The sequence below is a fragment of the Acipenser ruthenus genome, chromosome 39 (genome assembly GCF_902713425.1).
Source record: "Acipenser ruthenus chromosome 39, fAciRut3.2 maternal haplotype, whole genome shotgun sequence".
Lineage (NCBI taxonomy): Eukaryota > Metazoa > Chordata > Actinopteri > Acipenseriformes > Acipenseridae > Acipenser > Acipenser ruthenus.
This window is the reverse complement of record NC_081227.1, coordinates 5,901,293-5,929,285: the sequence shown is the minus strand read 5'-3', so window position 1 is coordinate 5,929,285 and position 27,993 is coordinate 5,901,293. Positions and strand designations below refer to the sequence as shown.

Here is a 27,993-nt window from a genome sequence, read left to right as displayed (position 1 = left end):
TACCAGAGATGTAGAACCACCACAAACAAGGCTGTATGGGAATTCAAAACCTTTATTCATTTGCTTTGTATTTATTTATTGTTATAACAAATCAATTGCTAGTTTCATTTACATGTCAAATCTCAGTATCTATAAGCAGCGTAGCCAAATTTGGGCATCTGAGGAGAACTCTCATTCTTCGGTTTCATAACCTCCATTACTTTGATCCTGTTGGGGTCCCAGATGCAGTCTTCCTCCAGCCCGCTCGATACCATCCCGCAGCCGGGAGGGACCCAGGCAGTGTCGTAGCCTTGGTCGTGCCAGGTCTACTGCATGGGGTGCCCCTGACAGTCTATCTTCTTAACCTTGCCGACGTTGACCCTCAGTTTCAGGACCCTCCTTTCTTTATCTGGACGGTTGAGTGGGTACCGGCTGGCCTTGTTAAAGTCTCGGCTGACATAGACCCCCTGCCCCAGCATGCCATCAGGTGATTGTCTGAATCCGCATCTCTTGATGGATTCTGCGCGCTCCTTCGTGGTTCCGTGGTACATGGTGTAGAGCTTCCCCTCTACAGGTTCTGCGTAACTCTGAAGGCAAGCTTCAACAAAAAAGGGGGAATCTTCTTCAGCCCACATGTTCATCCTGCAGTTTAGGAGAGCGATGCTTTCAAACCTGGCAGTGGAATGATCTGAGAGAACAAGGGGGCATTTTATTTAGGTATGTTTAATAGCTCATTAATTTACTTATCCCCACAGTGATTTGTACTGTACCATACCGAATGCTTAATAAATATCGTATGGTGGGTCATTAAAACAAAACATGGGAGCAATGAAAATTCACGGCAATATGACAGACAGACTGGCAGATCAACTATACACGGCTCATACGTTAACAAGAGAACAGTTGTGGGTTCGGCTGCACCGCCAGCACGCCCATTTCCTGCATCCTTAGGCGCCAAAATAATTAAATCATTTGACATTTAGATCCTTTATATAGCTACCTGCTTGAAAACCACTTTGTGTTTTAATTAGACATCTTAAACAACTTCTAAAAAGTCTCATGCATTTAACCATTTGTGGCTATGTGTTCCTTTTCTCTCACTATTTTAAATGTATTGCATGTGTGGCCTATTAAAGTCATCAATTAAATTAGACAATCACTAATTTTTCTATTTTGACAATGTTCCAAGATTTTCAGTTACATCGGTTTGATTTCATATGCACAACAAATCAAAACTACACAAGCAATGAGATGTTCTAATACATTAGCACACTACGGTATTTATGTTTCAGTATAAGACATTGAAACTGTTTAATTACTAGTCTTACTGTAAAGTTATTGCAGAAAGAGTAAACCATGAATAACCAAATCCTGTTTGTCAAACAGCTCATTATGAACCAATCCCGATGAGCTATTGAACCCTAATTGATTAGTGATTATGGCTTCATTCACACTGAATACATGTTAATAGTGAGTCTGTAAAATAAAGTGTAATCAAAGAAGATGAAGTTTGTTGTAAAATGGGCTGAACAAACCTGTGTAAAAAAAAAAAAAAAAAAAAATTCAATATCTCACTCAAATACACTCATGGCTGATTTCACAGACCTAGATCAGCACTAATCTTGAACTATCTAATGTTATTCTGGGTAAAGTAATCCAAGGTTAGTATCAATCAAGTTCTGTGAAACTAGACACAAATGTAGCCAAGCAGGAGATTTTAAAGTACCGTAACCAAAAAACAAAACCAAATAGAGTTTCGATTGCAATCTGAGTGATGCAAGATGGCTCTGCTTGTGTTAGGTGCAGTTCTAACAGGAAAAGGTCTTTGTTCAGCAAAGAAAATGTCTCTGAGAGAGTTTCATGTTTTTATTTTGGGGGGCATTTAAGAAACTTTCTGATACTCTTTATAACAAGTTAGATAACGATAACGTAAACCAACCTGTGATACTGTGTCCATTTAACTGATATTATAACATATTTTAAACAGCATCATGTTAGACACAGTAAGAAGAAGTAGAAGAAGAAGAAAAACACAATAGCATAGTAATAGATTACACCACAGTCCCTAACAGCCCTTAATTATAAAACTCAGAGTGCTTACCTTGTGAAGTACAAAGTGGCTGCTTGTTTAAAGTTAAAAGATATTTCAGGTTTAATTTCTGTAGACCGTTATTCAAGAAAAGGAGAATGCTATCTGAAGTTGGCTGTTTGTGTGCCCCTCCCGCCCAGCTGAAGTTTTTGTCTGGTTTCGATTCTAATTTCAGTGACACAAGATGGCTCTGCTTGTGTTAAGTGCAGTTCTAACAGGAAAAGGTCTTTGTTCAGCAAAGAAAGGGTCTGTATAGTGTTGCTTTCAGAGTACAGTTCATCTGTCCAATAGCTGTAAAAATTGTACTGAATAAAGACTCAAAATTGATTTTTAAAACCACACAACTGCTTAAGGAGCCCTTAATATCTGAGTGATTTTCATGGTGTTGTTTTGGGGGGCATTGCAAATTTGTCAAGTTTCAGGGAAAAAAATGCAATTTATTACCAGAGCTGTCTTTAAACATAAGAGAAAACCATTTGTTTTAAGAAACTTTCTGAAACTCTTTATAACAAGTTAAAAAACAAGAACCTAAACGGACCTGTGATACTGTGTTCATTTAACTGATATTAGAAAATATTTAAACCAGCCTCATGTTAAGACACAATAAGAAAAATCTTAGCAGCCACTCATTTATAAAAACTGAGTGCTTACCTTGTGAAGTTCAAAGTGGCTGGTTGTTTAAAGTTAAAAGATATTTCAGGTTTCATTTCTGTGTCCATTATTCAAGAAAAGCACAATGCTATGTGAAGTTGGCTGTTTGTATTAGGAAGTTTTATTTATAGAAGGGTGTGGGAGTAAAGTTCTAAGCTGCTAGACTTCACAGTTTCCATCAGGTTGTTAAATATATAAGGATGAACACCTTACCCTAAATACCAGAGATGTAGAACCACCACAAACAAGGCTGTATGGGAATTCAAAACCTTTATTCATTTGCTTTGTATTTATTTATTGTTATAACAAATCAATTGCTAGTTTCATTTACATGTCAAATCTCAGTATCCATAAGCACCGTAGCCAAATTTGGGCATCTGAGGAGAACTCTCATTCTTCGGTTTCATAACCTCCATTACTTTGATCCTTTTGGGGTCCCAGATGCAGTCTTCCTCCAGCCCGCTCGATACCATCCCGCAGCCGGGAGGGACCCAGGCAGTGTCGTAGCCGTAGTCGTGCCAGGTCTTCTGCATGGGGTGCCCCTGACAGTCTATCTTCTTAACCTTGCCGACGTTGACCCTCAGTTTCAGGACCCTCCTTTCTTTATCTGGACGGTTGAGTGGGTACCGGCTGGCCTTGTTAAAGTCTCGGCTGACATAGACCCCCTGCCCCAGCATGCCATCAGGTGATTGTTTGAATCCGCATCTCTTGATGGATTCTGCGCGCTCCTTCGTGGTTCCGTGGTACATGGTGTAGAGCTTCCCCTCTACAGGTTCTGCGTAACTCTGAAGGCAAGCTTCAACAAAAAAGGGGGAATCTTCTTCAGCCCACATGTTCATCCTGCAGTTTAGGAGAGCGATGCTTTCAAACCTGGCAGTGGAATGATCTGAGAGAACAAGGGGGCATTTTATTTAGGTATGTTTAATAGCTCATTAATTTACTTATCCCCACAGTGATTTGTACTGTACCATACCGAATGCTTAATAAATATCGTATGGTGGGTCATTAAAACAAAACATGGGAGCAATGAAAATTGAGCTAAAGGTCATATTAAAAACCTTTCAAGTGCAGTAAGACCCTTAATGTTTGAGATACTATTTATTTATTTATTTATTTAAAAAGTTGACCAGTTTCTTTTGATAAAAGTAGTGTGACCTTTTTTTAAAAGAATCTAAAACTTTAAAAACTGGTTAAATACACTGATCGTCTTTGTAATACCATTAATGAAAATGTAAATGTCATTTAACTAGTATGATCTAATTTAAACACACACACACACACACACACACACACACACACAATAGACGAAGTGAATAGCGTGCTTACCTTCTGAAGTTCAGAACAATACGTGTCAGTTTAGTAGCAGGATGCTCTTTTAAAGCTATCACGTAACTTTAAGTTTCGTTTCTACATAACTGACACCTCCTTCGTACTCCAGATTATATTTCATAGTCCACAATCCCCTCCCCATGGTCTTTTGAGTTTTACAACCTGGAATAATGATCAGCGCTCCCAATAAGTTTGTGGGTCATTGAGTAATGTACTCTCCCATTTAAACACTGTGTGGGTAAACTGTAAAATACAACATTACCTTGAAGTCACGAGCACTTCCAATAAATACAGCACATACTTTAATGCTGTTATGGGGTCTGCATTAACTACAGCCTCACATTTTAACTGTAATGTTACTTTGAACGACTGTACAAAAAAACGTGGTCTTGCAAGAAAAACAAAACAATTATTATTGACCACAAACACTATGGCTGCGAAGGAAATAACACAGAAACCGAACGTATAATATATATAATTGCAACACTGCAGATTATATATATATATATATATATATATATATATATATATATATATATATATATATATATATATATATATACTTAACACAAGCCCTGCATGTACATAGTGTGTGTTTATAAATAAACGGTCATATTGTATTCCTTATTGATCGCCTTGCTATAGCAATATAAAGCATCCAGACTCGCAGAATATTGTATTTACTGTATAGGGTTACCTTCCAAAAATTCAGTTAACAGATAAGTACGTTGCTATGCGTATCTTTACCAATATCATACGTAATTCATATTTTGTGTATGCATAAAACACCCAGTACGCGGTTTAACGGGAGCGCGGATATATATATATATATATATATATATATATATATATATATATATATATATATATATATATATATACACACACACACATAAGTAAGTCACAAACACAGTGTTCCATGAATGTGGGGATTGGTCTAAATTGGGGGAACACACTTTGAATTCCGCAGGCCTTTTCAATAAGTGTATACGTTACTTCTCACTCAGCCCTGAAACCCTATTCCCATACTCTCACACACCCCCTCTCTCCTGCTTAATCACAAACCTTTTAAATAAGGGTAAATATGTATACGTTACATAACGCACTCAGCCCCGAAACCCTATTCCCATACTCTCACACCCCCTCTCTCACTATGTTACCGAGACCTGACTGTCAGCATACTGCACAGTACATGTCAATAAAGATGTTTCTCACACACGTAAGTGTTTTAAAGCCTATTCTTTCAATGTGTTCCTCAAACCAAGATATGTTTACACATACAGAATGGAATATGCATTTGGAACTGTGGAATGGCATTGCGGGGACTTCTCATTGACTCTCACTATATTACACATACAGAATGGAATATGCATTTGGAACTGTGGAATGGCATTGCGGGGACTTCTCATTGACTCTCACTATATTACACATACAGAATGGAATATGCATTTGGAACTGTGGAATGGCATTGCGGGGACTTCTCATTGACTCTCACTATATTACACATACAGAATGGAATATGCATTTGGAACTGTGGAATGGCATTGTGGGGACTTCTCATTGACTCTCACTATATTACACATACAGAATGGAATATGCATTTGGAACTGTGGAATGGCATTGCGGGGACTTCTCATTGACTCTCACTATATTACACATACAGAATGGAATATGCATTTGGAACTGTGGAATGGCATTGTGGGGACTTCTCATTGACTCTCACTATATTACACATACAGAATGGAATATGCATTTGGAACTGTGGAATGGCATTGCGGGGACTTCTCATTGACTCTCACTATATTACACATACAGAATGGAATATGCATTTGGAACTGTGGAATGGCATTGCGGGGACTTCTCATTGACTCTCACTATATTACACATACAGAATGGAATATGCATTTGGAACTGTGGAATGGCATTGTGGGGACTTCTCATTGACTCTCACTATATTACACATACAGAATGGAATATGCATTTGGAACTGTGGAATGGCATTGTGGGGACTTCTCATTGACTCTCACTATATTTTTATTTACTATTTCTAACTCCAATAAGACAAAAATTCACACAGGGTGAAACTTTTTGTGTGTGTGAAGACATATTTAGTTTTTATAAAGGCGTTTTTTTTTCAGGAGTTACTATTATTATTTGTTTATTTAACAGACGCCTTTATCGAAGGTGACTTACAGAGAGTAGGGTGTGTGAACTATGCATCAGCTGCAGAGTCACTTACAACTACGTCTCACCCGAAAGACGGAGCACAAGGAGGTTAAGTGACTTGCTCAGGGTCACACAGTGAGTCAGTGACTGATGTGGGATTTGAACCGGGGACCTCCTGGTTACAAGCCCTTTTCTTTAATGCATACCTCATAACAGCATTAAAGTATGTGCTGTATTTATTGGAAGTGCTCGTGACTTCAAGGTAATGTTGTATTTTACAGTTTACCCACACAGTGTTTAAATGGGAGAGTACATTACTCAATGACCCACAAACTTATTTGGAGCGCTGATCATTATTCCAGGTTGTAAAACTCAAAAGACCATAGGGAGGGGATTGTGGACTATGAAATATAATCTGGAGTACGAAGGAGGTGTCATTTATGTAGAAACGAAACTTAAAATTACGTGATAGCTTTAAAAGAGCATCCTGCTACTAAACTGACACGTATTGTTCTGAACTTCAGAAGGTAAGCACGCTATTCACTTCGTCTATTGTGTGTGTGTGTGTGTGTGGGTGTGTTTTAATTAAATCATACTATTTAAATAATGTTTACATTTTCATTAATGGTATTACAAAGAATATCAGTGTATTTAACTAGTTTTTAAAGTTTTAGGTTCTTTAAAAAAAAAAAAGGTTATACTACTTTTATCAAAAGAAACTGGTGAACTTTTCAAATAAATAAATAGTATCTCAAACATTAGGGGTCTTGCTGCACTTGAAAGGTTTTTAATATGACCTTTAGCACAGTTTTCATTGCTCCCATGTTTTGTTTTATTGACCCACCATATGATATTTATTAAGCATTCGGTACGGTACAGTACAAATCACTGCGGGGATAAGTCAATTAATGAGCTATTAAACATTATTATTATTATTTATTTCTTAGCAGACACCCTTATCCAGGGCGACTTACAATTGTTACAAGATATCACATTATTTTTTACATACAATTATTATTTTACATACAGTTAGCTGGGTTTTTACTGGAGCAATCTAGGTAAAATACCTTGCTCAAGAGTACAACAGCAGTGTCCCCCACTGGGGAATGAACACACAACCCTCCGGTCAAAAGTCCAGACTTCTCCCCCTGAAACTTGACAAACATGAATGATATACCTAAATAAAATGCCCCCTTGTTCTCTCAGATCATTCCACTGCCAGGTTTGAAAGCATCGCTCTCCTAAGCTGCAGGATGAACATGTGGGCTGAAGAAGATTCCCCCTTTTTTGTTGAAGCTTGCCTTCAGAGTTACGCAGAACCTGTAGAGGGGAAGCTCTACACCATGTATCATGGAACCACAAAGGAGGCTGCTGAAAACATCAAGAGATTCGGATTCAGTCAGTCAGATGAGAGGGCAATGCTGGGGCGGGGGGTTTATGTCAGCCGAGACTTCAACAAGGCCAGCCTGTACCCACTCAACCATCCAGATAAAGAAAGGAGGGTCCTGAAACTGAGGGTCAACGTCGGCAAGGTTAAGAAGATAGACAGGCAGGGGCACCCCATGCAGAAGACCTGGCACGACCACGGCTACGACTCTGCCTGGGTCCCTCCCAACTGTGGGATGGTAAAAAGTGGGCGGGAGGAAGACTGCATCTGGGACCCCAAAAGGATCAAAGTAATGGAGGTTATGAAACCAAAGAATGAGAGTTCTCCTCAGACGCCCAAATTTGGCTATGGTGCTTATGGATACTGAGATTTGACATGTAAATGAAACTAGCAATTGATTTGTTATAACAATAAATAAATAAAAGCAAATGAATAAAGGTTTTGAATTCCCATACAGCCTTGTTTGTGGTGGTTCTATGTCTCTGGTATTTAGGGTAAGGTGTTCATCCTTATATATTTAACAACCTGATGGAAACTGTGAAGTCTAGCAGCTTACAACTTTACTCCCACACCCTTCTATAAATAAAACTTCCTAATACAAACAGCCAACTTCACATAGCATTGTGCTTTTCTTGAATAATGGACACAGAAATGAAACTGGAAATATCTTTTAACTTTAAACAACCAGCCACTTTGAACTTCACAAGGTAAGCACTCAGTTTTTATAAATGAGTGGCTGCTAGGATTTTTCTTATTGTGTCTTAACATGAGGCTGGTTTAAATATTTTCTAATATCAGTTAAATGAACACAGTATCACAGGTCCGTTTAGGTTCTCGTTTTTTAACTTGTTATAAAGACTTTCAGAAAGTTTCTTAAAACAAATGGTTTTCTTTTATATTTAAAGACAGCTCTGGTAATAAATTGCATTTTTTTCCCTGAAACTTGACAAATTTGCAACGCCCCCCAAAACAACAACATGAAAATCACTCAGGTATTAAGGGCTCCTTAGGCAGTGGTGTGGTTTTAAATATCCATTTTGAGTCTATATTCAGTGGGGACATTTTCTAAAACGTTGTCCCCCCCCCTCCCGCGCCCACCCCCCACCCCCACGCCTACAGTTGATAATGCAGCAAAACAATTATTCTTTTCAGCTGAGGTTTTAAAACCAGGGCGTTCCACTACATACAATCAAACTTCATTGTTTTAACCTGCTCTACCAGCTGAGTAGCATGCTGTCTCTCACCAGGAGTAAAGACTGACATTCTTCATCCCCTGTGCTTACATGTGCCTGTTTCTTTTGACTGCAGTAAATGCTTTTAGTTTTCTGTGTTTGTATTTATTTTACTCTTTTCTAGTGAATTTAAAATGCCCAATCAGGCATACAGCATCCTCGTCTACTCCTAAAAGCACGCTGTTCAGAGTGATGTTTTGTCTGTTTGTATTTGACCATGTTGCACTGTGTATGTCATGTCATTAAATGTGCATTGGCTAGCCAAACTGAGTTTGTTTTGCTTCTCTTCCCTATGCCCTAATAGGACCACGTCCCCATTGATCGTGTCAATGTGTTAAGCCAATGCCCAAATCAGTTAGGTCTGGGACAGGTAGATATATGTTCAGCAGGTCAACAACAGTTGAGTTTTTGATTTGAAATCAGCCTAGGTTTACTTTTTGTCTGCACCTCTACTTCAGCACCTGTGTTCTCTGTCAATCCTAAAGAGAAATGCCACACGGACACACAATGCTTGTTTAGTGTTACACAGTCTTGTTATGTTTTATTTTTAGTAATAATATATAAAATGAACATGACTAAGAAGACTAAGAACATGAAAAAAAACATCTTGCAAACAATCTTACAGCAGTCTGTCTCCTCTCTATAGGTACAGGGAGGGCAATTCATAACCTCTGTAATGGTGATCCTGTCGGGGTCCCAGATGCAGTCTTCCTCCAGCCCGCTTTTTACCATCCCACAGTTGGGAGGGACCCAGGCAGAGTCGTAGCCGTGGTGGTGCCAGGTCTTCTGCATGGGGTGCCCCTGCCTGTCTATTTTCTTAACCCTGCCGACGTTGACCCTCAGCTTCAGGACCCTCTTTTCTCTCTCTGGATACTTGAGTGGGTACCGGCTGGCCTTGTTATAGTCTCGGCTGACATCGCCCCAGCATGCCGCCATCTGACTGTTTGAATCCATGCCTTTGGATTAGCCTGGCACCATCCTGTGATGTTCCATGGTACATCACATAGGTCCTCCAATCTTTGGGTTCAGAATAGCTCTGAAGACTGGCATCAGAAAAGCTTGTGAAGTCATCTTCCGCCCACATACTGAAGAGACTCTTTCAAAACCTGGAGCTGTGGAGGAATGAAGCTGTGAAAAAAGTTTTCAGTTAAACAAACATCACTCCTAACAATAAGACACATTTCAGATTTCAGAGACTGAACCATTGAAGAGTCCTTCTATGAAGTTACTTATTGCTTTCTCACCAGTTATTTTTACTTTAAAACTGCAAGTTTTAAATGGGAGCAAAACTGTACAGAAACATTATTTATTTGCACTTCCTTACTTTTCCTAAAAAGTCACTGAATCTTGATTCAAAGCCCTCCTTCAGTATTCATGCATGTCACAGAAGCTTCAGATTTTAGGATGGTTAAAGTGTCCACTGCTTTGGAAAACTGGTGGGGTTTGCAAGATAGAAATAGCACAAATATCTTCATGTATTTAGAAGTGTATGTTGTACCTGGCAAAGTCCCTAAAAATTGTCATTGTTTTCATTATAATTAATTGCATACTGAACTACAAATAGGTAGGGCATTCTTTGTAAATGTGTGTGTGTGCGTGTGTAAACTCAGCTGCTCCTGTATACCAGTCTAACAGGAATACAAGCAGCTGTTGTAATGGAACAGATTAAAAGTATTTTCGATTTCGTTTCTTCTGCACAAGGTGCCTGTGCTGTGAAGGGGTGTTTTGCTCTTTTGTTTGCTGCAGTGTAAAGCAATCTTTGGTCTGGTAAACATTTAGCTTAGAAGTGAGGTGGGAAAGCATATTAGCGTGGGACTGTGCGATGAAGCCCACAGCACAGCAGAAGCATGTAACGAAACCTCCATGAACATCGGAGACCAAAACACTTTCTCAAACTAGATAAAGGCAAAGCTTTAGACAGTAATTGAAAACATAAAAAAAAAAAATTAAACTGGCCAGCTTTCAACCTAAAAAGTCACCTTTTACACGTAACTTGATTTTCTTTCAACATTTTTTAACAGATGTATGGACAAAGCACAATGTAAGTTATCAAACTTGGAAAAACTATTTTTTTCTACAAACACAAACCCGTTTGCTGTTAACAGAACAACATTGTAAGCTAAATATTTGCATAACATATAAAACGAAGACAAAACAGTAATACCAATCGGCAGCTGAAGAATTATTTATAATATGGACGCGCTGCAGACCGGATGGGGTAAGGCACAAATCTACTGCTTTTGAACTGCCTCCTAGAACATCTCTGGGTGTGAGGCAAGAGAAATTTGTATCCTTTGGGTTTATACTGAAGTTCGATATCGCTCATCTTAACGCAGCAATATGTAGGATGCATGTACTTGTCAGGCAGGATAACTTCCGTCACTGTGATCCTGTCGGGGTCCCAGATGCAGTCTTCCTCCAGCCCGCTCGCTACCATCCTGCAGTTGGGAGGGACCCAGGCAGAGTCGTAGCCATGGTGGTGCCAGGTCTTCTGCATGGGGTGCCCCTGCCTGTCTATCTTCTTAACCCTGCCGACGTTGACACGAAGCTTCAGGACAGCGTTTTTCCTCTCTGGGGTCCCATGTGGGTACCGGCTGGCTTTCTCGAAGTCTCGGCTGACGTAAACCCCTTGGCCCAGCATGCCGTCTGCCGACGGTCTGAATCCTTTCTTGATGATGGATAGAGCAGCCTTCCTTGTGGTCCCATGGTACATCACGTAGGGGGTCTTGGGAACTGGGTTTCTGTTGCTCCAAAGTGAAGGATCATCCTCTGATGAATGGCTTTCTTTCACTTCCTCGTTGCAGCTTTCATTGTCGTCCTCACCGCTGCTTTCATGGTCTTCTTCGTCGCTGCTTTCATGGTCTTCCTCGTCGCTGCTTTCATGGTCTTCCTCGTTGCTGCTTTCACTGGCTTTCTTTGTGCAGCTTTCAGTGTCTTCCTCTGTGCAGCTTTCATTGTCTTCCCCAGATGAGCTTTGATTTTCTTCCTCGGTACAGTATTCAGTTTCTACCCCGGTGCAGCTGTCATTCTCTTCCCTGGATGAGCCATCATTTTCTTCTTCAGCGCAGCTCTCATTATCTTCCCCTGATGAACATTGACTTTCTTCCTCAGTACAGTATTCAGTTTCTACCCCGGTGCAGCTGTCATTCTCTTCCCTGGATGAGCCATCATTTTCTTCTTCAGCGCAGCTCTCATTATCTTCCCCTGATGAACATTGACTTTCTTCCTCGGTACAGTATTCATTTTCTTCCCCAGTGCAGCTGTCATTCTCTTCCCTGGATGACCCAGCATTTCCTTCTTCAGCGCAGCTCTCATTATCTTCCCCTGATGAACTTTGACTTTCTTCCTCGGTACAGTATTCATTTTCTTCCCCGGTGCAGCTGTCATTCTCTTCCCTGGATGACCCAGCATTTCCTTCTTCAGCGCAGCTCTCATTATCTTCCCCTGATGAACTTTGACTTTCTTCCTCGGTACAGTATTCATTTTCTTCCCCGGTGCAGCTGTCATTCTCTTCCCTGGATGACCCAACATTTCCTTCTTCAGCGCAGCTCTCATTATCTTCCCCTGATGAACTTTGACTTTCTTCCTCAGTACAGTATTCATTTTCTTCCCCGGTGCAGCTGTCATTCTCTTCCCTGGATGACCCAGCATTTTCTTCTTCAGCGCAGCTCTCATTATCTTCCCCTGATGAACTTTGACTTTCTTCCTCGGTACAGTATTCATTTTCTTCCCCGGTGCAATTGTCATTCTCTTCCTCTGACGACACACCTTCTTCAGAGAGACATGACGAGTCTTCTTCCTCCCATCGACTCATGCTGAAGCTTAGTTCAAACTTGCTGGACGAACGTTGCTGAAAGAAGCACAGAACTTTAGTATTAACAAGAAATCAAGTCAATTGAAACATGCCTGTGTAACCCTTTTTGATTGCAGCAGATTACAGTACAAACATATGAGAAAGAAAGTGGCCCCATGTTCAATATTACAGACACAAGCAATGTTTGTTTTTGACTGTCGTCAGGATTCCTCACGCATATATTCTGTGTTACACAGGGCGCTGGTTTATAAAAAGGGATATTACTTGTCATATAATAGCTATACTCTTATAAGCGTTTCCAATAGTAAAAGCATAGTAAAGTGTAATAAAGCTCAGTGAAAGCATGGGTAAGCATAGTAAAGCACAGTGAGGTACAGGAAAGCATATTAATAAGCATGGCAAACCTGGGTAGACTAGGGTAAATGCATAACCATGGGAAAACTGCAGAAATACTAGAGGTATAATTATGGTACTGTGTCATATAGGTCTCATTTCATTTCTTTGTATTCTTTACTGAGCTGGTGAATGGCTATTTAGCTAACGGAAGGGCAGGATCCTGGATTGGAGAATGCAAACTAACTGGACTGTTAACAAGGTTTTGAATAAAGCATACTAAATTAGGGAAGCATGTAATAAACCATGTGTAAAAATCTGGGAAATGATTGTATTATTATCATTAGTTTACTTAGCAGATGCCTTTATTCAAGGCTACTAACAGAGACTAGGGTGTGTGAGCTGTGCATCAGCTGCAGAGCCACTTACAACGTCTCACCTGAGAGACAGAGCACAAGGAGGTTCAGTGACTTGCTCAAAGTGACACAGTGAGTGAGCCAGGATTTGAACCAGGAACCTCCTGGTTACAAGCCCTTTTCTTTAACCACAGGACCATACAGCCTCCAGCGTAGGGCATTGAAGGTGTCTTATTAAATAATAAATACAAATAAAATCTAACAATAACCAATGTTTGACACTGTATAGCTCGGCCTAATAAATAACATAAACACTATTAATATTAGCATACAAAATCAATTAAAATCAATTTCACCCAGGAACAGTACACAATTAATTCTACATGACTTAGTTGGTAAAGGTATGTCAATACTGTTCACCAGCACTTTACTATACTGTATCTAACAATCTGCATAACTTACTAACACATAAACTGATTGAAAACATTTACCGTGTGTTTGTTTTTAAAAGTGAAAGAAACCATCATGCCACTTCCTGGGCTTTTGTCTTTTCTAACTAGTTTTGCTATGTTCTTGGTAAACATTTTCTTTTTCGTGCTCATGAAAGAAACTGCTGTAGTGGCTGGATGTCAGGTTTTAGGAAATGTTTACCTTTTAAAGTTTATTCTGTGGGGGCGGTCATCGCGGGACGGCGTCTGAATTCAGTTCAGTTCCAGTCAAATCATTCTGCTGAGACATGACAGGAAGAGAAAGAAGCAGCTATTTTAATAACCACATGTAAAATGTGGGCGGGGTTTCGCCCTTCATAGAGCAGATTGTTTGCTGGGTGGCTTGCATGCACCGGTGTGGTGCACACATTGATATGCTCCAGCCTCGTTTTTAATAGGAAAATAATTCCTACATGTAGTCGTATTTTATGCAAAAATGAAGGGGGGAAATTAATTCATAAATATATATCAAAATGAATAAATAAATGTCGATAGGCATTTATTTGAACATACATTTATTTATTTATTTATTTATTAATTTTGGCATAAAATATCCTCCATAGTATTTGACCTTAGAATCACAATGTGAAGTGGCTACATAAAAACAAGAAAATAAGTGTACTTATTAACCGTGCAAGGCTGCATGCTCTTATGCAAACTCTTTATACACGCTAAAGGTGTTTATACCAGTCAACAAAATAATAATTAGAAATGTGATCTCTTATACTATGTGTGAGATCGCTTAAAGGTTTATTTTTTATTTTATTTTATTTTATTTTTTACTTTTTGTATTTCCTGTATTATGTCCTCTATTATTTTGTTGTTAAGTTGATAGTTAGAAAAAAAACATGCGTAATGTACAATGATGTAATCTTAAGAACAGATACAGGCTCTCGAAAATTTCGACTTCGCTTTTTTTTTTTTTGGTCTTGTTTGTACTCTTACGGCTCTCCGTACACAGGGACTCTTGTTTGGAAATCAGCAATGGCCGCCTCCAGTCAAGTAGGGGCGACGGCGACTCTTTCCAAAGCAGACTACCTGAAACGCTATCTCTCTGGAGATGGGGAGTCCAAAAAAACAAGAGAGAAGAAACTCAAGAAAAAGAGACCGAAACCGAGCGGCAAAGGGTGGGTAAACTAATAGAGAGCTGGTGTGAGGAGGTGCACACAGGCCGGAAAAAACTGCAATTGTACGGGCATTGCATTAGTGTAAAGCGTTTGCTAGCGGACTGTCCGCTTGACGCTTCAGATATTACAGTAAAATATATTCTATGGGTCGGTATGATTTGATTGGAACTGAACTGAATTCAATATATACATACATACAAAAGATACGTTGCTCTCTTTACTTTCGGTGACGTGTTAACATATAGTTTCCCTCCAGATCACACTGAACATAATCTATACTGTGATTCCAGTCCTAAACTACCCGTGCTCAAATGAAAGCAATTCGCTATTCACACCACAAATGTAGTTTTTTGCGAGTTGTATTGTATGCTACCGCAGGGATGGAAATGAGACTCTATTGCATAGAAGTTTCATCCATTCCAGGTTTTAAAACGAGCCTGATTGATTAGCCACGGTGGTAACACGCTGAGGCGTGTTATTAAAGTCTTAGTAAAACCAGGACTGGATCAGACTTGCTTCTATGCAATGGGAGTCTTATTGACATCCCTGCTATCGTCTTTCATATATATTCATATATCATCTGTCTGTTGCATACAGAACCGTTTATCCTATTGGGGTGAAGTATGGTAAGGTTTGAAGCCATTCTTAGCAGAAGTTATTGAGATTATCAAAATGTGGGGATATTATCGAGTAACAGTACATGATATAGTAAATGTAGATCTGAGGCCAGGGTGATCCTTGGGTGGGAATGTTACATTCTAGTCTGTTTTTAAGCAATCCTCCAGTTAATGCACCATGGTAATGTAAAGTACTTTGCTGTAAGTGCAGGTAGACCGTTTGTCTGCAGGCCTGTGTAGATGTTGACACATTTCAATTGTGTATACCGGCCTCTGTCAAGATTGTTAGCTAAACACTCTCATTAGGTTTCTTGTTCATGCTGTCTGGTGACACTGTAACTTTGTATTTTGTTTGGTGGCAGGATGAGAATAGTCGATGACGACGTGGACTGGAAACAGTTCATGCAGAGCGAGGAGAAAGACAAGCCAGATGAAGAGGAGGAAGAAGCTCCTGTGGTAGGCACTGACAGTCGGACGATTTCATTGGAAACGACTCAGGCAGTCGGTTTGTAAAGTTTGTGCCTTTTACTCCTCAGGTGGCCGAAGTTATTGACGAGCGACCAGATGAGGTGAAGAGGCTGGAGGAGTTCACAAACAGTAATAAATGGAAGACGGTGGGAGGTGATTTTTTCCAATCAAACAAATAAAAAAAACTTTTGCTGTAACGGGAGAACAGCATGTCTGATGGTGTCAAAACCTCTATGACCTGCTGTCTTCTGGCCCCTGTGTTTGGTTGGTCTAATAAAGGTTACATCTTCTTGAAGACCTAGACATTGCATCGATATGTGATGCTGTGCCATAAAACGTATTTTCTGTATCTGATTTAGTTATGCGTAAATGTTTATGAGATGCTATTCTGCATGCTATGGATTTAGGTCATAGTGATGGTGTGGACACTAGTTTAAGTTAGAACAAGTGATATGAATGCTACCAGCATAACTAATTGTCCCATTTGTATTTATTTCAGATCGAAATGAAGATTCTCAAGATTCCGATCATTCCCACGTTTCGCATTTAACAGCAAGGTACTGATCAGCATGAACACCTTGATATCTAGCATGGATATTGGTTTATGACGCTGTGGTTAAGAATAGGTATTGTTGGAGACTTTTATACCTTAATATTTATATGCATCTTGGTAACTACTTTTGTTCTTTTCAGCTCAGGTGCTGCCTCTCAAAAGAGAACAGAAGACGTGTCCAGGAGAGGACTTGACCTCTCACCTGCCAGGAAAGGCCGGCACGATTCTCCTGACCTCTCGCCTGCCAGGAAAGGCCGACACGATTCTCCTGACCTCTCGCCTGCCAGGAAAGGCCGACACGATTCTCCTGACCTCTCACCTGCCAGGAAAGGCCAGCAAGATTCCCCTGACCTCTCAGCCCCAAGACGGAAACCTGCCTCGGCTGCAGAGAAGTCTCGTGGGCGTCGCGATTCTCCGTCCGCTTCTCCCACACGCAGGAGGCGACACGACTCCTCGGATCTTTCCCCTCCCAGGAACAGCCGGCATGATTCCGACTCCGATCTCTCCCCGCCTCGCAAGAAGCAGAGCGGAATAAGGGGTACAGTGTCTTTCTCTTTGTGTGTGTTGTTAGCAGGGTGACAGGTAAGTGGGGTCAGTGGAGGATGTGTTGTGTGTTTGTGTCCGTAATTTTCATTTGATCCCATAAAGCATGCTTGGAACTCTTATCAGTCTGCAAACAATGCAACGTTGCTTCAAAAAAACGTTGTTTTCTCTAGTTAAGGAGAGGAGACGGAGCACAAGGAGGTTACGTGACTTGCTCAGGGTCACACAGTGAGTCAGTGACTGAGGTGGGATTTGAACCTGGGACCCCCTGGTTACAAGCCCCTTTCTTTAACCACTGGACCACACTGTCATAAAGATTTTAAACCTCATACACGAGGTTTAAATTATTTGTTTTGATTATTGTACTGGTGATTGGGGGATATTTTGAATGTCAGGTTATTGTGTAGGAGTTTATACCATCCATCGCTTACTGGGGGCGAATCACATTAACACAAACGTGCCCGTTCTATGCTGTGGCAACTGTAGTGGTATTTGTAATCCATCCTGAAATTCTTCTTTGTATGCATATTCTTCTCAGATGCCTCCCCTCGCAGAAGGAAACACAAAGCAGCTCCTTCAACACAGCAGCGCCACGACTCCGATTCAGACGTCTCCCCTCCTAGACAGAAAGCTCGGCGCTCCGACTCTGACCTGTCACCGCCAAGGCGACGCCCCCAGCAGGGAGGGAGGCAGGGCTCCGACTCTGACCTGTCACCACCAAGGCGACGCCCCCAGCAGGGAGGGAGGCGGGGCTCCGACTCTGACCTGTCACCACCCAGACGAAATGCTCGCCCATCCTCGGACATGTCTCCCCCATGCAGAGGAAACGGAGTCCAAGGAGTGAGTTCACACACAGTACTGTGATAGCCGCTTCTGCACAGACTGGCAAAACACCATGCAGCTCATGTGAACAGGCGTGTTTAGTTGTGATACTTCAACTGCTTTCACTTGAAGCCAATTTAATTGACTAACAGGGACTTCAATTTAAGTACTTTGTTGCCACTGTGAGAAGCTCATTTTAAGAGAATACTGCTGATTGCAATTGATCAATGATTTTTAGGAATTGATTCCATTTGAATTGGGGATTGATTTTACAGACTAGGACAGCTTATTAATGTGTCTTTGATTCTCAGATTTCTTTGGCCAGTCAATGCATGTGCTCTAATCAGATTGAGAGCGCCCTATTCTTGTACCGTTTGCTGGCTTTGTTGAAACCGGACGTTTGTTATGAGGTGCTGATGGTATAGCCTCCTAGTGTGAAGTGTCTGCTCTCTCTTTTCCAGGCTAATCAGATGCTGTCTGGAGGGGCAGCGGGTCTTGTCTCAGTGGAGGTCCTGAGGAAGGAGCACGAGGAGAATCGGAAACGCGAGAGGCAGAACAAGCCCCTGGAAGGTGGGTGTGGATTTCAAGAAGGGTCCTGGGACTCTTATATATAAATAAAATCTGTATATATTGTGAGCAAGTAGTATTATCCATACTTTAATAGGCTTGGTGGTCTAATGATTAAAGAAAGGGGCTTGTTACCAGGAGGTTCCTAGTTCAATCCCAGCTCAGCCACTGACTCACTGTGTGTGACCCTGAGCAAGTCACTTAACCTCCTTGTGCTCCGTCTTTCGGTGAGACGTAAAACCAAGGCCCTATTGTAAGTGACTCTGCAGCAGCAGTTGTGATGCATAGTTCAGCCCCTAGTCTCTAAGTCGCTTTGGATAAAAGCGTCTGCTAAATGACTAATCAATAATAATAATAGAATTCCAAGGCAATATGTTCTGTTAAGAGACTAAATGACTTATCGTCTGAAATGGCGTATTTCATTTGCAGTGTCTGTCTGTATATCAGTCTAATTCATGTTTTGAAATGACTTTCTTTTAGATGCATCCCGGAATGCTCAGACAGTTTTCCGAGACAAGTCTGGGAAGAAGCGGGATATCGAGCTGGAGCGGATTGAAAAGCAGAAGGCGGCGGGCGAGAAAGCAGAGAAGGATGAGAAATACGCGCAGTGGGGGAAAGGGTGAGGAGTTTATTGGAGTAGCTGCTTCTTACTTGTTGTCAAAACTAGAACCGCTATGGTTATACTCCTACCTAAAACCACCTCCGGCAGTCATTATGACGGTTACATTTTAAACAACATCAATATTAAAATGGAAGACAAACTATCGGATACAACTCAAAAGTTTTATTCAAGCACATCATATCAAACATCAGCACAGCCGAAACGCTGTATTTAAATGAACAATTAAACATAAAGGGTGTATTTTCAAACTTGCCACATATAAGCACTACTTCAAAAAATTATAATAAAATAAACATTTCAAAAGAAACTAGTTTGTAAACAGGAATATGTACATTCAAAACTGTAAAAACGAAAGTAGTTTTTATTTAAACCTATAAACAATGCGATGCCCCTTTCTGCAGGCTGGTGCAGGGGGATATGCAGCAGCGCAACGTGGAGGACGCCGTGCTGGAGGCACAGAAGCCGCTGGCGAGACACATAGACGATGAGGACCTGGACAAGCTGCTGAGAGAGCAGGAGAGGGACGGGGACCCCATGGCAGGGCTGCTCCGCAAGAAGAAGGAGAAAGAAGGGCAGAAGAAAGGCGTCAAAGGTCTGCGCCACTCCACTTACTTCATGATGCCATGTTTCCGTAGCCCAGCTAAGATATTACACACAACGCACAAGATATATATCAGGTGCTTGTTGTTTTAAGTAAAGCTTCGTTTTTTTGTTTTGCTTTGTTCGTTTACTAATGTTAAAGTTTTTTGGGGGAAAAACAAGGTGCCCTTGCTTCAAAATCTGTAGTAATAGTTTTAGATCGGTAAGTCCTTATTTTACTTTCCAGTTTGATGGATGTTGAAGGTGCTTTGATACTAGAAAAATGTGTGTTCACCGTCTCCTTATTTATTTTTTTGATTCCAGAGAGACCAAAGTATAAGGGACCACCGCCTCCTCCAAACAGGTTTAACATCATGCCTGGATACCGCTGGGATGGAGTCAACAGGTACGGATCTGCTCGGAGACGTGATTACGGTTTGATGCAGAACGTAGCGTCATTTATATTTCAATTGATATGCAGATTCTAATTTTTTTAGTTTAGGCTGTAGCTTTGTATTTATGCAGAGATACTGCTCTTAGCATCTGGTGCTGAGGTCTTGTTCTGTTGAATCAGTAAATTCGTTTTCATCCTTTTTATCAATCTCTGATTTACTTGACAGGTCTAATGGTTTTGAGAAGCAGAGGTACAGCAGAATGGCAGATAAGAAAGCCGTGCAGGAAGTGGCCTACAAGTGGAGTGTGGAGGATATGTAAACCACGGCAACTGATGTACAGATTGGACTTTTCAAGAGAGCCCCAGTCCCTTTTACTTCAGCAAAAAAGAAACAAGGACCAACAGACACTGTTTATTTTTTGTATCTTTGTATGCAGCTGCATGGTCCCGTCACGCACTTTTCTGACCAGTGACGAAGAAAGCACAGGGGATGCTGCTGAGCAGCGACAGGCTCAACGCTACGGCTCTGTGCGTTTGCATTCACTGCCTAAAGCCGCAGTCCCATCCTGATGGGAAAACTGGACAAAGGCAGGACTCCAAACACTTTTATTGAGAATCAATAAGCATTTAAAAAAACTCAGTGTTGGCAGGGGTTGTTTCCTATGTTCAATCAGTTTTTTCAAGCCTCTCTAGAAATGCCAAACCTTTTGAAGATCCACACTTGCAGGCATCCAAGCACCCATACTGATATATAATTTACAAACTGCTACGTGAATCTGATTGCATTGTATCTGCCTGCTCGGTAGTGGTTCATGAATGCGCCACTTCATCAAGGGGCTTGACCGTAACTTTTGGGCACTTGCTACAAAGGGGAGCAGAACTTCCGCAGTGCGTTTTAGTTTGGTATTGTGGCGACATGAAAAGTGCGTTAACTATCTTTCAGTGGAAATGTGTTAAGCCGAAGTCCAAAAAGGGTGTTATTTATTTTCAGATGTTTAAAACAGGGCTGGAGTTTTGTACTGGACCTCTTGAGTTTGTATAGAAAACGATTATGTAAGTACTGTCCCTGTGGCTTACCTCTTGTATAGATGCAGCAGTATTTTTTTCTTTACACCAGCATATGTGTTTGCACTGGGCGGTTGTATTTATTCTGGGTTTTATGGTGTCAGTTTGCTTGGCAGAACTGTTCTGTGTACAGAAATGCAGCTGTCTGACTTGCTAGTGGTTTAATCTAATTCTGTAAATCCCTGCACACACAGCTGTTGCTCTACCCCATTGTAATTCATGTTTTATGAACAATACATGTTTTGTTGGTTTTTAATTTTTGTCCCTCTGTGATTTGTTGAGGAAACTGTTCCAAAGTAATTTTCCTAGATTGTGTGTGCTGATGATGCAAATGCAGTAACTAACATGGAAGGGAAAAGATACAGGTATTGATTTATATTAGCGTTGCTTCTGGCACAATCCTAAACTAGTATTTGTTACCAAGGTATGAAAGATATCAAACAAAAAATATAAGGGTACAGTGAGATGTAGACAAATGAATTGAAAGGCTGGCAAATGCATTGTAAAATAAGCATTCAAAGTTTGAGATGGATGTATGTAGTTTTTATAATTTTTTATTAAAGGATCTAAAGTACTAGTAGGACTTAAAATATTGTTATAGTTGGTGTAAATGCATAATTAGTTAAACTAAACAAACGACCTATCGAGTAACATTTTTCAGAAACCCCTCTAGGGTGCATTGGGTCCTCGGTGCGCATTTAAGAGGGCACAGCAGGGGGCGTATTTTCCTTCATCTGCTGTTGCTGCAAAAGGTATGCCTGGAGCCGACACACTGGGAGATTGAGAGGCCTGGGGGAGGGAATTAAAATGGAGGGGTAAGTTTGTTTATATACCCATCTGCTGTATATGAAGTATGCTGTTAAAATAAACGAATGATAAATTGTAGATAATTCCTCATTTTAAATGTTGAATGTTGAGATGGCCGCTGGGGGCACCAGAGTATAATACAAGAAGACTGCAGTGCTATCTATCCCAGGCATGGAAATAAGACTCCTATTCCGTAGCAGTTTCACCCATTCCAGCTTTTACTACAAGCTTGATTGGCCGCAGGTGTGTGTTATTAAACTCCTAGGAAAACCAGGAATGGATCAAACTGCTCTGCAATGGGAGTCTTCTCTCCATCCCTGTATCCAGTCAGGGTTCAGCAGGTGCATCTCTGCTCTCTTACCTGTAGGTCTCCTGGTGCACAGTGGTGAAGTCGTGCTCTCCCACAGCCTCGATGGGCTTGTGCTCTGGTTTGCAGTTGGTCACCATCTCTGCCGCCTTCTGGTAGAATGTGCTCCTGTTTGTGGTCTCGGTTTCAAACCTCCCCTGAAAAAATGTCAAAAGGAAAGGAGCTATTTTATCTTACCACCGATTACTCAATCAGTCAATCAAATTACTTTTATACAGCTCCTTTCATAGCAAAGCCATCTAATAGCACTTAACAATTCAAAATAAATAACTGCAAAACTAGACAGAACAACGATACGACTTCAAGTGAAATAAAACGTAAAATAAGAACATAAATGCATGCACGCTCCAGATCTGAAGTTCAGCCCGGTTTATTTAATTCAAAACAGAAAGGCTTGTTCAGGTACTGGTGAATGGAACTATAATATAATATATAAAAGCAATCCCATTATTTAGCTGTTTTAGGGTAACCCCACCCCCCCCTCCTCCCTACCAGGGGCCGGATGCAGCTCCCGTCGTATGGATCTCCGTAGCGCACCCTGGGCTGGACCCCCCAGTCCTGGAAGAACACCCTGTTGGCTGTGGTGTCCTCGAACCTGGCATCGTGAGGCTTCAGCACCGTCGCAGGCCGCTTGATGGGCTCCAGCTGCAGAGTGTTCAGAGGAATGGGCTGGTATGCAAGCTGCAAGAGAAAACACAAGACAAGACATTGAATGGGCTGGTATGCAAGCTGCAAGAGAGAACACAAGACAAGACATTGAATGGGCTGGTATGCAAGCTGCAAGAGAGAACACAAGCCAAGACATTGAATGGGCTGGTATGCAAGCTGCAAGAGAGAACACAAGGACATTGCATGTGACGACCGCCACACTGGTTCTCTTAGAGTATCGTACCCGCAGTGTTTTTACCTTACCTTTCTACTGTAATTAAACCAAATCTTCCAACATGAAACATGAACGAGCACCTTGTTGTTATATAAAAGTACAATCTATCTACTGTTCAGGTGTACTGTACTGTATTGTAAGTGCAGTATTATTATTATTATTATTATTATTTGTTTATTTAGCAGACGCCTTTATCCAAGGCGACTTACAGAGACTAGGGTGTGTGAACTATGCATCAGCTGCAGAGTCACTTACAAATACATCTCACCCGAAAGACTGAGCACAAGGAGGTTAAGTGACTTGCTCAGGGTCACACAATGAGTCAGTAGCTGAGGTGGGATTTAAACCGGGGACCTCCTGGTTACAAGCCCGTTTCTTTAACCACTGGACCGCACAGCTAGCTACGTAATATATTTAATTCTAGATTGAAAGTGTATGACAGTGGTCTGTTGGGTATTGCAAGTAGGTCAAATCTGCTTGTAAAAGACCATCCAGTTTGATTCAGAACCTTATCGGTCAGTTGCATCATCGAAAACCTTAAGTAGAAGATCTCTCTTCAGCCAGGCTGGGTGTTGATGCTGTCAGTTACCTTGGTGACGGTGTCTCCTTGGAAGTGAGCCTCCCTCTCCCTATCGGAGAGCTCCTCCTTGAAGTGGGCGGGGTCTGGCCTCTTGTATTTTGAGGTGTCCCAGCCTGGGAATGTCTCCCTCTGCACCGTCTTGAAATCTCCACTGCAAAGAGAGAGGGGGGACCCTTCTATTGAGCGTTCAACACTACAAGTGTCTGGTCAGTTAGTCTATTGCATTCTGTGTAGAAGACAGCATAAATTGGTTGAGCTTTCTGCAGGGAAATCAGCTGTAGGCAAGCCACATTTAAGCAATGTGCCTGTTTTGATATGGTGTCACAAAGCTTGATATTCTTAAATACCAACGCCTGGCATCTGTTATCTGGGCAGGCTGTGTAATGATATTCGTGCATTACTCTGGAAAGCAAGTGTAAATGCTGTATCTGAGTCTAAAACTTGTAGGCAAGAAAGTGGACCTCTACTAATGCTATCTTAGTTCATAACCTCATGCTGAAGTTTTTATTTTAACAACTGTTATTTTTACTTTAATATATGTCCACAGTTGCACTACAAGTGCAAGCTTGCTTTTTAAACCCGTTGCATTTGCTTGCATCGTCAGGCACCGGACACACGTAGCACAGCAGCAGGTAGCTGTGCCTCACCGCAGGCTGTGGTTGATGGCCAGGTTGTCTGCAGGGGGGCGGACAAGCTCTCTCCGCTCGGGGAGGGAGTGGTGCGCAGGATAGTCAGAGCGGTACTTGGTGACAGACTCCATGTGAGCGCCCCTCAGCGCTGCCTCCCTCTCGGACAGCCTGGGTCTGGGCACTGCCAGGGCCTTCTCCAGGGGCAGGGGCTGGAACACAGTCTGATGGGTGGTCTTCATGTCTCTCTCCCCTGCCGATGCAATAGAGGGGGAAGCGTTTATAATGGTACGCGAGGCAAGGGATAGAATCAGTATTTATGTGCCACAGCTGGATTGAAAAACGTAACTGAAATGAATTATATTTCTGTTGAATTTCTGAAATGAATTATATTTCTTTGAAACTTGTAGGTCATTTTCTTTCTGTTTTGGTTTAATTGCGGTCTATCTTGAAGGGAGTTGCAGTTTTGCTGAAGTGGTCTGGGCTGCCTGCACTTTGCTTCTCTCACCTTCAATCTTGAGGTTGCACTGCACAGCTCTGATGAGCTCAGGTTTGGCTCCAGCTTTCTTGATGAACTCTCTCTGTGTGGTCGTGCGCATCTCCTCCTTCTGGTCAGGGTAGAGCAGGGAGCCTGGGCAACGGGAGGGGGGGAATGTTTGATCAGGAATGTTACGTAATAATAGCACAAACCAATGGGAATGGTTTGCTTATTGCAGTTTGCCAAAGAGAACGCAAGATGTTTATGATTAGCTACAGAATGGAGACTGTTGTACATTTTTTCTAGAACTGGTGCAAAAGTTTGGGGCCAGAATAAGCGGTTGTGTAGAACCCCCTTACCTACGATGGCTGGCAGCTCCCCGAATCGGAGCTGGGGTCCCCCCCTGCGCCCCTGGTAGCTCTCCCGGGCAGTGGTGGTGCTGCTGATCTTTGCAGCGGCTCCTCCAGCTCTCTGCATCGTGCTCTTGGGCCGCCGCATCACCAGCGCCTCGGGCTGCTTGGCAGGGAAGTCCAGGCTGTAGACGGTCTGGCCTTGAAGGGGCTCCTGTGGGGGCCGGTACTGCTCCTTCTGCAGGAGAGGAGGAAACACCACCGGGGCCAAGGCAGACTGCTGAGCTTCCTTTACAGATTTACAGAGCAAGACATTTTTACAGCTGTGCCACTCCAGTCTTACTTAACCGCAGGGTCATGCCCATATAATCAGGTGACGGCTTTGGAAATTTTGTTTTAAAAACCAAAACGAAAGTAAAATAAACTTTGATCTTGGCTTGACGTGGTTTTAGTTTATAGAGGCTGATTCATTCACTAAAAACCACAACACAGTAACATAATCTGTTCAAGTGGAGCTCTGTTATCAAGCTGTGGCAGGTGGAAGCTGTTTGATTTCAGTTGGCTAGGACATCGTCTGGAATGTCAGGTATGGTTATTTCACACTCTGCCCCAGTTGTGTCCGGTAATTTGGTAATGTTCTGAAATGCTGATGGTGGGTCATATGATTCAAAATCAGTTTGTATTATATTAACCCTTTTCTGGCAGCTTGTTGTAGGTGACATTTCTAACTTTCTCCATGTGAACAGTTCAAGCTGCAATATCTGAACCATGTAGATTGGAATCTGCTTTGTGAAAATTAGCCCCTTACAATGAGTTGTCTGATGCAACATGGACTGAAGAGTGCAGATTTACAGCTATGGGCAAAAGTAGAATTTTAGGATTGAGACATTTATTATTATTATTTTTTTAATTAACATAATTTAGATATTTTATTTAATCAAAGAAACTACAAAAATCTACTGAAAACCATAATAGCAGTAAAGCATTTCATCTTAGATTTTGAAATGTCACATTTTTCAATTTATCAGTTTTTCGTTAAGCATGTGGAAAACTACAAAGCGGTGTGTAATTCAATATGTTCACTTAACATTATTCAGCAGGTTTCATTCAACTTTTATGATGCCAGAGCTGTGTAGCTGTAGGTCTCTCTCTCTCTCTCTCTCTCTCTCACCTTGAAAGCGGGCTGGGTCCTCTCTGCGAGCAGACGTGGGATGAACTCTCTGCGCTGGGTGGTTTGGAACTGCATGGCGGGGGGGTTGCAGTGCAGGGGGGTCCGCAGGGGGCGCTTGCTGCTTCGAAGACGTGCATCTGAGTAGCAGAGAAACAGAACTGCTGAAACACTGCGAGCAATCGGGCAGGTCCCTGGCAAGCACTCCTAGGGCCGTTGACTGCACTGCTGCTGTTACACACACTGCACGCACAACGCATCAGAATATGAACTGGTACACCTGTGCACTTGCTGGTCTTGGAGAGATGGAGGTGGGATCACTGCCTTCTCTCCTATGCCAGGTTACCGAGGTGCGTTCTATAAAGCTCTAGGGTGGGTCTTGTCTTACTGTGGGGGAGGGTGAAGGTGGATTGGTAGTGAGTCAGGTGGCACTGCTTGCTCTCAGAGCCTATCTGCACTGTGGTGTTCCTCTTCAGGCAGTTCTTGTGGTGTTTGTGTCGACTGAGAAAAGAAATAAAGACGTTAATCCAACAGAAGTGGTCAAGCTGTCCTGTGACCAGTAAGATGCCTGCAATGCTGTTATTACGGATAGTATAGTCAGCAGGGTGTGTATTGGGGGAACACTTTGTTTAGAAATCTGTGTGTCTCGTTTGTTCCCCCAGCATTATGAAGCCCAAACCCCACGTTTTCAGGTCAATCCGACAAGACGTTTAGAAGTAATAAGCCTCACAAGCTTTGAAACAATCCTTCAAACATTCAGACAGGCAACCATATAAAAGAAGATGTGTGCTTCACATGCAACCAACACGCCTAATAACGACAGAGGGAAAGCTCACCTTAGCAAGCAGTAAATTCACCGAGCAGCAACAGTTAAAAAAATAATTCAAGTAATTGCAGTTTAAAGGAGTTATCCAAGTGCAGAAACACACAGTTCTTCTTTCTTGTTTTATATACTGCATCAAGATCATTTTATTTTGTATTCTGGTATGATAAAGGAAGATTTAGCTTTTTTTTTTAAATGGTTTGTTAAAACATTTCATGGGTAGTTGAAATATGTAAGAACGCATTGTATTTACAGTTAGAGGAGTGCATGCAAACCAAGAGATTAAACTAGTTATTACAGCTTCTTTCCTTGTTTACACATACATGCTGTACATCATAATAATAATAATAATAATAATAATAATAATATATTTTTCTCTCACCCACAGTCACAGAGTTCACAGATGCAGTTAAACTCTGGAAAGTCCATGCTGTCACTGCACTCACTGCCTCAATCTGGAGACACAAGTCTTTTTGATTTACTGCATTACTGACTGCCTCTTTTCAATTCAGGGACTTCAGTGTTTTAAAAGTAGCTATAAATCTGTGTTAAAGAGAGTAGCTACTTTCTCTCGATTCATAAACCAGACTGGAGGAAGCTGTGTCGAGGGCTTAGTGTGTGTCAGTTGCTATGGTTTCCTTTTCTTTGCCCTCTCAATGAGGAGGGAGGGGAGGGGGAGAGGGGGGGTATTTAAATCCGAAAGCCTTTCACACAGTAGATCCTGCCTCGT

At 41.7% G+C, this 27,993-nt stretch overlaps 2 protein-coding genes and 1 pseudogene across 4 annotated transcripts; 1 reads left to right on the top strand and 2 right to left on the bottom strand.

The window, feature by feature from the left end:
• Window positions 1-22: 22 nt before the first annotated feature.
• LOC117397340 (uncharacterized) lies at window positions 23-13,945 on the bottom strand (annotated as a pseudogene).
• A 740-nt stretch (window positions 13,946-14,685) lies between these two features.
• LOC117397085 (BUD13 homolog) lies at window positions 14,686-21,437 on the top strand. Its single transcript, XM_033995616.3, has 11 exons — window positions 14,686-14,951; window positions 15,931-16,024; window positions 16,105-16,189; window positions 16,536-16,593; window positions 16,730-17,127; window positions 17,671-17,972; window positions 18,416-18,524; window positions 19,002-19,140; window positions 19,545-19,735; window positions 20,047-20,128; window positions 20,343-21,437. Exons 1-11 carry the CDS (start codon window positions 14,809-14,811, stop codon window positions 20,434-20,436), a joined length of 1,695 nt encoding a protein of 564 aa, XP_033851507.3. The 5' UTR covers window positions 14,686-14,808; the 3' UTR covers window positions 20,437-21,437.
• Window positions 21,438-21,717: 280 nt separating this feature from the next.
• Window positions 21,718-27,895, bottom strand: LOC117397086 (stabilizer of axonemal microtubules 1-like). Of its 3 annotated transcripts, none has more exons than XM_059009751.1 (10): window positions 27,646-27,895; window positions 26,829-26,941; window positions 26,444-26,580; window positions 25,282-25,510; window positions 24,953-25,075; window positions 24,466-24,697; window positions 23,828-23,969; window positions 22,848-23,180; window positions 22,350-22,492; window positions 21,718-21,970 (listed from the first exon to the last, which is right to left on the bottom strand). In XM_059009751.1, exons 1-10 carry the CDS (start codon window positions 27,690-27,692, stop codon window positions 21,880-21,882), a joined length of 1,590 nt encoding a protein of 529 aa, XP_058865734.1. In that variant the 5' UTR covers window positions 27,693-27,895; the 3' UTR covers window positions 21,718-21,879. The 3 variants fall into 3 exon arrangements, with proteins under 3 accessions (XP_058865734.1, XP_058865736.1, XP_058865735.1); XM_059009753.1 differs by having other exon boundaries at window positions 27,650-27,894; XM_059009752.1 differs by having other exon boundaries at window positions 22,848-23,036; window positions 27,646-27,893.
• Between the last annotated feature and the right edge of the window lie 98 nt (window positions 27,896-27,993).

Coding starts and splice junctions, on each gene's coding strand:
- LOC117397085 (XM_033995616.3), top strand. CDS start 14,809: ATGGCCGCCTCCAGTCAAGTAGGGGCGACGGCGACTCTTTCCAAAGCA. Junction 14,952..15,930: donor CCGAAACCGAGCGGCAAAGG/GTGGGTAAACTA, acceptor GTTTGGTGGCAG/GATGAGAATAGTCGATGACG. Junction 19,736..20,046: donor GCAGAAGAAAGGCGTCAAAG/GTCTGCGCCACT, acceptor TTTTGATTCCAG/AGAGACCAAAGTATAAGGGA.
- LOC117397086 (XM_059009751.1), bottom strand. CDS start 27,692: ATGGACTTTCCAGAGTTTAACTGCATCTGTGAACTCTGTGACTGTGG. Junction 25,511..26,443: donor GGACCCAGCCCGCTTTCAAG/GTGAGAGAGAGA, acceptor CCTCTCCTGCAG/AAGGAGCAGTACCGGCCCCC. Junction 22,493..22,847: donor GGAGCTGCATCCGGCCCCTG/GTAGGGAGGAGG, acceptor ACATTTTTTCAG/GGGAGGTTTGAAACCGAGAC.